This window comes from Balaenoptera ricei, chromosome 20 (assembly GCF_028023285.1).
Source record: "Balaenoptera ricei isolate mBalRic1 chromosome 20, mBalRic1.hap2, whole genome shotgun sequence".
Lineage (NCBI taxonomy): Eukaryota > Metazoa > Chordata > Mammalia > Artiodactyla > Balaenopteridae > Balaenoptera > Balaenoptera ricei.
In genome coordinates, this window is record NC_082658.1 from 55,257,186 (window position 1) to 55,266,525 (window position 9,340).

General features: G+C 57.3%; 2 protein-coding genes across 2 annotated transcripts; both read right to left on the minus strand.

Annotated features, from left to right (window-relative positions):
- Positions 1 to 221: 221 nt before the first annotated feature.
- Positions 222 to 2,583, minus strand: LOC132355712 (transmembrane protein 102-like). The gene is made up of 3 exons (XM_059908214.1): positions 2,215 to 2,583; positions 1,663 to 2,019; positions 222 to 1,561 (listed from the first exon to the last, which is right to left on the minus strand). Exons 2-3 carry the CDS (start codon positions 1,874 to 1,876, stop codon positions 240 to 242), a joined length of 1,536 nt encoding a protein of 511 aa, XP_059764197.1. The 5' UTR covers positions 1,877 to 2,019; positions 2,215 to 2,583; the 3' UTR covers positions 222 to 239.
- A 1,014-nt stretch (positions 2,584 to 3,597) lies between these two features.
- Positions 3,598 to 6,983, minus strand: LOC132355355 (uncharacterized protein SPEM3-like). The gene is given in 4 exon segments (XM_059907661.1): positions 3,598 to 5,991; positions 5,994 to 6,514; positions 6,633 to 6,690; positions 6,851 to 6,983. Coding segments are annotated over 4 exon segments (2,412 nt in total). The 5' UTR covers positions 6,977 to 6,983; the 3' UTR covers positions 3,598 to 4,284.
- Positions 6,984 to 9,340: the final 2,357 nt, after the last annotated feature.

Sequence of the window (9,340 nt, forward strand, 5' to 3'; positions counted from 1 at the left end):
GGAGCAGGAGGGGTGCTGGCCACAGATTTGGAAAGTGGAGAGGCCAGAATGGAACGACCTGTGCCAGGGATGCGGCGGGAGGAGGGTGGGAGGAAGCGGAGGAACCGGCGAGGAGGCCTTCTAGAACGGGTTCTTCGGGCCCAAGGCGCTCAGCCTGTCTCCCAGGTGAGGGGAGAGCAGTCCCCTCCACATCCCGCTGGCCAACAGAAGCACATTCCAGGTTAGTAGGAACAGCGTCTTTAATGGGCCCCGCCTCCCACGCCGGCTAAGCCGCCCCCCTTGCGTGCAGCCTTGGCCTCTTCCACAGCGGCTCGCAGGGCGCGGGCAGGGTCCCTGCGAAGCAGGGCCAACGCCCCGAGCAGCGAAGCGGCGCCGTCCCCCGCACCGAGCTTTTGGCCACTCAGAAAATAGTGGGGCAGCGTCCCGGCCTCGAGCACCCGGCCCAGCTCATCCAGCAGCCCGAGGCAGCAGGCGCCCGCATTCTCGGGTCGCGCCAGATAGAGCGCGGGCAGCCGCTCGCACGCCCAGTACAGCAACGTCCGCAGGAGATAGGGCGCCGCGACCCTAGTCCCGGCCACCAGCGGGCGCAGCAGCGCCTGGGCCGCCGCGTGCGCTTGCAGCAGGGGAACGGGTATGCGCGTCTTGAGCGCCAGCTCTTGGCGGGCGAAGCAGAGCTGCCATCCGGAGGCGCCCGGCCGCTCTGTGCCGCCGCCGCCGGGCACCAGGTAGAAGGAAGACGACTCCGAGGCCAGCGGGCCGGCCCACGAGTGGCTCCGAGCCTCCTGGGGCCAGCCGGCCACGGACACCACGGGGATCAAGTCGAAAAGCAGGAGGCGGCGCGGGGGCCCAGGCGTAGCCAGGAGGATGGTGGTGACCCCCGCGTGGCGGGCTGCGTGGACCAAGCGCGGGGCACCCGGGACCGGAAACAGGGACTCAGCGACCGCAGCCAGCGAAGCAAAGAACCAGGCAGCCACCTGGGCGGGGCACAATGTGGGCCATGCCTCCCGAGCCTCCGACGGCTGTGGCACTGGGCTAACGTCGGCTGCTTTGGTGACGTCACCATTCGTTTTTTTCAGTGGTGAGGGAAAGTCAACATCGGTTACGTCTTGGTGAGGCAATTCTGGCACTGAAACATTACTAGGTGATTTTTCCAAAGACTCGTGTGCCTCAGGCTCAGTGACGTCACCGTGCAGCTGGTCCACGGAGATTTGCGGATCCTTGGGAGTTTGTTTGCTTTGGGCTGGGTGGATCGAATCACGTCCTCCTGGGACTGGGGGTCCTAGGCAATCCTGCCATGCCTCCCGGACCGAGGTTCCGCGTACTTGCTCTGGGAGGAAGAGCCATGCGTAACAGGATCCCACGTCCGGTTGCAGCTCCTGCCCAGTGCCATCTAGCGAAAGCACGGGCACCAGGAGGGTGAAGCTGGCGTCGTAGTGAGGTCCCCGAGCGTAGGGACCTAGAGGCGCAGGCCCCAGATCCAGGGAGCCCTCGCGAATCCCGCCACGAAGCAGCAAGAGCTCTGCCTGAGGAGGAAAGCGAAGGTCCCGGCGGTGAACGAGACCTAAGGAAAGAGAAGGGATCGTAAAGGCGTGATCCAGAGCCGGGGCGGGGTGAGGCGGAGCTGAGAGCTGCAAGTTCCCGAAGGCTGGGAGGGTTACTTACCAAGCAAAGAGAAAACAAAGTCCTTGGCCTGGAGGAGATCTGGTCCTGGCTTGGGACCTTCACTCCAGCTCTCCTGCACACCCAGCTCCTGGATCAGCTGGGTTAGTTCTTGCAGCTGCGCCCCAGAGCAGAAGTCGATGTCCGTGAGCGGCCGGGCTGGGGCTGGGGGCGGTGGGCCCCACCAGGGAGCACTCCCCCAGACCGCGGAAGCCATATGGCTCTGTCGTTTTGGGGCTAGGAAATACACAGACGGGAGGAAGCCCAGACGGGCCGTTCCTTTTGCTGCGGAAAACTGGCCCCCGTTCTTTTCTCTTCCAGAGGCCAAGAGGGTTCCCAAGGCACAGTCCGCCAATGGGTCTGCAGACGAAGGGCCCTAAATTTAGTCTTGAAAGGGAACAAATAAACACCTCCTCCGTCCTTGCCCTTTTCTCATATGCTGGTCCCCGCCCCCATGGAACGGTTCACCTGACTCAGCAGGTAGAAAGTAGCTGTTTGGCCCCTCCTAAGGAATGCAGTAGCCTCCTTCGCTGCCCCTTGTCTACGTCCCCTTACCTCTTTTTCAGAAGAGGCTAGTGGTTTACGGCTTCCCTCTTAGGGGTAGCTACAAAGGCTGGGAAGAGAATGGATAGGAAGATTCAACAGGTAACTTCTTCCTGCTGCCTGCAAGGCCACGCCCCTAAATTATAACCACGCCCCTTTCTGGAGGCTGTCGGGGTGGTTCCGGACCAGCCCGGCCTCCAGTCAGAGTTCAGTCCATCCTTTCGCTCTGCAGAGATCTCGCGGCTATCCTGGGAGTTGTAGTTTGTCTTCAAAACTACCAGGGCGTTGGGGCCACGCCGCCACATCCTTTCCGGTTCCGTTCAAGTAGTGCCTGATGGAAGTTGTAGTTTCTATGCAGATAAACTATTCTGTGTCTTTACAAGGCCAGGTCAACCGCACAAACACTCCTTGGGGTTAAAACAGAGGCCTAATAGGATGGATCTGAATAGCAAACAATAATAATGAGGGACATACACTAGGGCATGCGGAGAAATAGGGGACTCCACATCTCACTTGGGAGTAGAGGAGCCCTGGTCATTTAAATCTAGAAGGGTTCTTGCATGCAATTATAACTTCATTTTAGAGGTGAGACTGCAAGCCTAGAAAGGTTGCACATGACTTGTCCAAGGTCAGAGCTGAGCCAGAGAGGTGTTGGAAATGGGCTCTCCCGCTGGGACGTATCTCCTTGGAATCGGTGGTGGTGATGTTAGACAAGAACACACCGATAGTGTGCCTGTAGTGACCCAGGGATGGACATCTGACTCAGGGAAGGGACATATTAGTGTTGCCCACCTCAGACACACAAGTGGTGGCAGGGAAAACACTTTGCAATCTCGCAGCTTATGTGTGTATACAGAAGAGTTATCAGGACTGAAAATCAAGTCCAGAGGAAACTCCAGCTGGGCTAGGGCAGGGCAATGAGAAATTATGAGGGGAAGGAAATTGCTCTCAGCGGCCAGTGCTATCATGGACACAGCTTAAGTCCAGGCTGAAACTAGGAGCCAGAATAATAGGACAGAAAGATAGGACACCAGAGACACGCTCACAGATTAGACCAATGCATGCTGGACCAGGAATTCTTACATTCCTTTTTCCCAGGGGTCTGTCTCCACAGTGAACTAGGCCTAAGTCCATGGGCAAGAAAATTAAGTGGAGACACCTCGAGAAAATTAGAGGCCTATGAAGGAGGGCACCGTCAGAATCCAAGGCTCAATTTGGGGAGCCTAAAACACAAGGTTTCCTAGTCACTGACCAAGAGAGGTCTTCTCCCTCAGTAACCACGAGCCCCAAACACAGCCCAGAACGGGGGAGGCAAGTTTGCATACCTCTGGTCGTGACCCAAGAGACCAGATCAGGAAAACTGAAGCCTGGGCTCTTTCTCACAGTCTGGGGAAATCAGGCGTTGGGTGTCCATGCCTACATCTTACCTCCTCCCCAGAGGGTGGCTTCTGAGCCACCCCAGAAAGAACTAAGTTCTCTGGGCTCTGGGGGAGCTTTAAGATGCTGGGGGTGGGTGACAGGGAAAGGAAAATTGCTCTAAACTCTAAAGCACTGCTCTCCAATAGCATTTTCCATGATGATGGAAACGTTCTAAATCTGTGCCGTCCAATACAGTATCCGCTAGCTCCATGTGACTACTGAGCACTTAGAAGATCATGACACTGAGGAACAGAATTTTTTTCTTTTTTGGCCAAGCCATGAAGCTTGCAGGGTCTGAGTTCCCCGACCAGGGATTGAACCCCGGCCACAGCAGTGAAAGCGCCAAGTCCCAACAACTGGACCACCAGGGAACAGAATTGGACGCCAGGGAAATTCTGTTCCCTGAGGAAGAGAATTTTTAACTTTTTAACTTAATTTTTAACAGAATTACTTTTCCTTAATTGTAACTAATTTATATTCTAATAGGCATATTTGGCTAGTGGCTACTGTAATTGACAATGCAGCTCTAGGGCCTTGGGGATAACGGATTTAGCTAGACAGCGATGGAGGGAAAGCAGGGATAGTTTAGGTCCTCATCAGGCCCTGTGGGATGGGGCTGGGGTGGATGTCCTCACACAACCACAGAACACTTCTCTTGTCTCTTTATTCCTCATGCATATCTGTCCCCTGATATCCCCACTCCTTGATGGTCTCCGGTGAGGTGCTGGATGTCTCTCGGTGAAGGCGCCTGGGAGACAGAGCTTCGCATTTGTCCCTGCCCGCTCTGAACGGTCTCTGGCGGGCGTCAAAGACCCCATGCCCTAGCCGGGTGCCTGACCCAGGACAGTAGGGCTTCCAGCTGGTCTTGGGAGGCGTAGACATCTGGCGATAGTTCTGGCAGGCTGGAGGAACTGTATCCATGGGGTGGCACACCCAGTCTTGGCCGCCTGCTCGCCGGGAGGATGATTGCAGCTCAATCAGCACAGATACCTCTGAGAAGGTTTGAATGTCATTGTAGGTCACCTGAGCCTTGGGAGAGCAGGAGTTCTGACTGGGTGGGACAGAAGTCCCTGGTATGTGCTGCCCTGCATCCTCCTTTCGAGGACCTGCCTCAGATCTAAATAACTTTCGGGTCTGATGTGGGCCCAAAGCTTGGACAGAGTCAGTTCCTAGAGGGTTCTTGTGGAGGCCTGGATTTGGGGTAAGGCCTGGTTTTTTGGAAACTCTACAGTCTTTTAAAGGTCCTAGGGTACTTTGGAGGACACAGCCTTGGTTGAGGCCTAGACTCTCACGAAGTTCAGGGGATTGGGGCTGATTTGGGGTTTGGGACGTCGTGGATAACTGGGGAGGGATGGGGCCCTGGGAAGAGAGGACAGACGGAGGAGACTTGGAGGTTGGGGGAAAGGTGGGGGGTTGTATTAAGGCGGAGGGCTTCTGGTGGTTGCTGTGTTGATGAAGGACAAAGGATCTGGGAGAAACAAGAGGCAGAGAAAGAGTGCATGGTGGAGGCATGGCGCATGGTGAGCTCTGGGCACTGGTTGGAGAATGGAAGCAAGGTTGAGAAGGTGCAGCATCCTTGGAGTACACCAGGAATTTGGGGTAGACTGGAGCCTGGGGGTCCGTGTTTCTCTTCTCAGAACTGCAAGGATGGAAGCTGCAGTAAGGGAAGGTCTTGGACTGCACAAATTTGTCTTTGGCATCATTTGAGATCTTCCATTCCATATTCCCCAACTCCAGGTAACCCAGTATGGATCCAGTGGAGGGCTTGGCACTGTCCCCACTACATTGCTTCAGTGTTTGCTCAGCTGTACCAGAGCTCACCAGACCATGCCCCTCTTGGGGCCTGGAGACGGTATCCAAGTCCTTTCTGGAGTACCCAGAGTTCTGAGGGGGACACACATGGACCACGTTCTGCTTTACCCTGCGGGCATTGTAGACCACCTGGCCGGAGGAGAGGCCTTGGCTGAAGGCAGACAAGGTAGAGGGAATAGAAGCTAGGGTGGGGGTAGGGGTGGTGGAAGGGACTGGAGTGGTCGTCAGGGCCATGACCAGCACTGGGACAGAGGTTGTGGCAGAGATCGGGACAGGGGCTGGTGTAGGGGCTAGGGCAGGAGTAGTAGCAGGGGCAGAAGTTGGGGGAGGAACTGGGGCCGAAGGTGGGGGAGGGACCAGAGTGTTGGCATGGGTATAGATCAGATGAGCATGGGTCAGGGTGCCGACAGAAGTGTGGCCCAGGGACTGGGCTGAGGCATTTGAGGGGCCCTGGGCTTGGGCCTGGGCTGGGGTATGGGCTGAGGTATGCTCAGGGCCATGGACCTGGGCAGGGCTGCGCTCGGGGTGAGGGCTGGGCAGGGGGTCTGGGCCTGGGGGCGGGTGTGCTCAGGGGGGTGGGCTGAGGAGAAGGTCTGGGCCTTGGCAGGAGCATGCGCAGGGGGCTGAACTGGGGGGCGGGTTTGGGCCCGGGCTGGGGCCTGGGCTGGGTCATAGTCTGGGGTCTTCGTCTTGCTCTCTTGGGGCAGGCGGAGTGGAAGCACATCCACCTTGCTCATCCTGCGGAGCTTGGAAGATGTCTCTTGCCTGTAGCAAAAGGTGGCTCGGGACGTTAAGGCTGTGACCGGAGGGGCCTCGCCAGCGCCCACTACCCCCTCCTTCCACAGTCCCCGTGGAGCCTCCATGGGAGCCCCAGCCCGTCCACACTGAGGCGGCCTCCAGCAGCACCCAGAAGCCTTCTCATGTTTTGTGACTGGTATCCACGAGTCAAGGTGGTTTGGGTGCCCGAGCAGGAAGCTTGGGCGATGGCGGAAGCGGGAAGGAACTCTTGAGCACAGGTTCTTGGGATCCACGGAGCAGCGCACGCACATGCGATGGCTGCCTACACAGCTGGCTTGCTTGTCTGCGGGGAAAGGCGAGATGGGACAGGGCCTGGGTTCCTGAGGGGCTGAGAATCGAGGCAGGGATAGAAGAAAGGGGACAGGCCCACATCCCCTGAGCCCACGCTGGCGCCCACTCACCTTTGGGGAAAATATGATTGAAAAGTGTCCACAAGGAGCTCTTCAAATGCCTCCAGATCTGAGGGAAGCAGGGGAGAGGGGAGGCCGGGAGCAGGGTGAGCCCTGAAATCCAACCCTTGTCCGGCCACACCCCAGCAGCCCTCCCACCTCAGCCCCTTCAAGACCCCAGGGCTCCCCCAACCCCGCTTCCCAGATCCTGCCCTGACCAGAGTCACCACCTTGATCCCCACGTTGAGCAAGATGAAGCTGCCCAGGATCAGAAGAATTGAGTCTCCTAGGTCCTGGCATTTCCTGGGGTTGGTGCCAGAGCACGGCTGGGCTCGGTAGTGGGTTTGCTCACCCATGGCCGTGGGTCCCAGGACTGCCTGGGCCCCCCGGCCTCCACATAGTCACTGGGAGCCAGACTCCTCTGGTGGGGGAGGGGGAGAAGGACTGGGTCATAATGGGGCAGGTGGTGGGGTCACAATGAGGGAGGAGGAGGAAAAGGAGGGCCCAGGGTGGCATTCCCTGGTAACCAGGTAATCAGGTAAGCTGAGCCTGGACAGTCAAACAGGGCCCGGAGGCCGGCACACCTCCCCTCGAGCGGTCAATCATTCGCTCACCGCCCGCTGACTCACTTGTTCAAATGACACATTCCATCTCTTGGCCCCTCCTGAGACTAGGAGGACCTTGGCCTCAGAGCCCTGGGGAAGGCCTGGCTGGAGTCCAGAGCCTCAGCCTTCTTCATGCCCTTCACTGGGCGTGGAGCTGGACCTGCCCAGATGTGGAACCTCCCAGTTTGGAAGCAGCTTCTTGTATGAGGCTCTCTGGGGACAGGGACAGCTGAGACACAGAGGAGGTGCCCAGAGACCAGTGGTTTGGAGTCTGCAGCTGCAGATCTCCTTAGTGCATGGTATAGGACCAGGAGGGGCTTGCTGGCAGGACTGTGGCCACTAAACCAAGGGGACCCTCAGGCCAAGAAGAGGACACTGGCTTCTTATTGCAGGAAGCCAAGGGCAGGGACCCAGGCTGGCAGAAGGAGTGGCGCTTCCAAGCCACAGACCACCAATGTTTCCTGGACTCTGGCGCTCTTTATTCCTCTCTCCATGCCCTGCCGCCCCCCGCCCCCGCCCCCGTTTGCTGCTGGTCAGTTCATTTTCCCAGTCTGGCGCCCGTGCAGAGGGGGCCTCGAGGCCGAGGTGGAAGGCGGCAGCGAGTTGGCCCGCGCTCGGCTCTCCTGCACTTGCCGCTTCAGCTCCAGGCTGTCATACACCTGGTAGCTGGCATTGCCCCCCGGGTCCTGGCTGAGTGGCATGAAGGTGGGCCGGGGCGGAAGGTGCTCGGTAGCCTGGACGTCGGGCAGGGGCTGGGAGGAGCGGACGAGCAGGGCTGAGCTGGGAGCCGGGGCCCGCCGGTACGAGGCCTCGGCCAGCACAGTGAGGGAGGCGGAGGTGGTCAGAGGGCGCCGCACGGGCAGCATCTCGACCCATTCGGCCGCCCGGCGCCGAACTCCTTGGGGTTAGAACAGAGGCCTAATAGGATGGATCTGAATAGCAAACAATAATGAGGGACATACACTAGGGCATGCGGAGAAATAGGGGACTCCACATCTCACTTGGGAGTAGAGGAGCCCTGGTCATTTAAATCTAGAAGCGTTCTTGCATGCAATTATAACTTCATTTTAGAGGTGAGACTGCAAGCCTAGAAAGGTTGCACATGACTTGTCCAAGGTCAGAGCTGAGCCAGAGAGGTGTTGGAAATGGGCTCTCCTGCTGGGACGTATCTCCTTGGAATCGGTGGTGGTAATGTTAGACAAGAACACACCGATAGTGTGCCTGTAGTGACCCAGGGATGGACATCTGACTCAGGGAAGGGACATATTAGTGTTGCCCACCTCAGACACACAAGTGGTGGCAGGGAAAACACTTTGCAATCTCGCAGCTTATGTGTGTATACAGAAGAGTTATCAGGACTGAAAATCAAGTCCAGAGGAAACTCCAGCTGGGCTAGGGCAGGGCAATGAGAAATTATGAGGGGAAGGAAATTGCTCTCAGCGGCCAGTGCTATCATGGACACAGCTTAAGTCCAGGCTGAAACTAGGAGCCAGAATAATAGGACAGAAAGATAGGACACCAGAGATACGCTCACAGATTAGACCAATGCATGCTGGACCAGGAATTCTTACATTCCTTTTTCCCAGGGGTCTGTCTCCACAGTGAACTAGGCCTAAGTCCATGGGCAAGAAAATTAAGTGGAGACACCTCGAGAAAATTAGAGGCCTATGAAGGAGGGCACCGTCAGAATCCAAGGCTCAATTTGGGGAGCCTAAAACACAAGGTTTCCTAGTCACTGACCAAGAGAGGTCTTCTCCCTCAGTAACCACGAGCCCCAAACACAGCCCAAAACGGGGGAGGCAAGTTTCCATACCTCTGGTCGTGACCCAAGAGACCAGATCAGGAAAACTGAAGCCTGGGCTCTTTCTCACAGTCTGGGGAAATCAGGCGTTGGGTGTCCATGCCTACATCTTACCTCCTCCCCAGAGGGTGGCTTCTGAGCCACCCTAAGAAGAACTAAGTTCTCTGGGCTCTGGGGGAGCTTTAAGATGCTGGGGGTGGGTGACAGGGAAAGGAAAATTGCTCTAAACTCTAAAGCACTGCTCTCCAATAACATTTTCCATGATGATGGAAACGTTCTAAATCTGTGCCGTCCAATGCAGTATCCGCTAGCTC

What these genes read in the sequence shown, in the direction of transcription:
- LOC132355712 (XM_059908214.1), bottom strand. Translation starts at nt 1,876, where the DNA reads ATGGCTTCCGCGGTCTGGGGGAGTGCTCCCTGGTGGGGCCCACCGCCC. An exon ending in CTTTGTTTTCTCTTTGCTTG is followed by an intron (nt 1,562 to 1,662) that starts GTAAGTAACCCT and finishes CTCTTTCCTTAG; the next exon opens with GTCTCGTTCACCGCCGGGAC.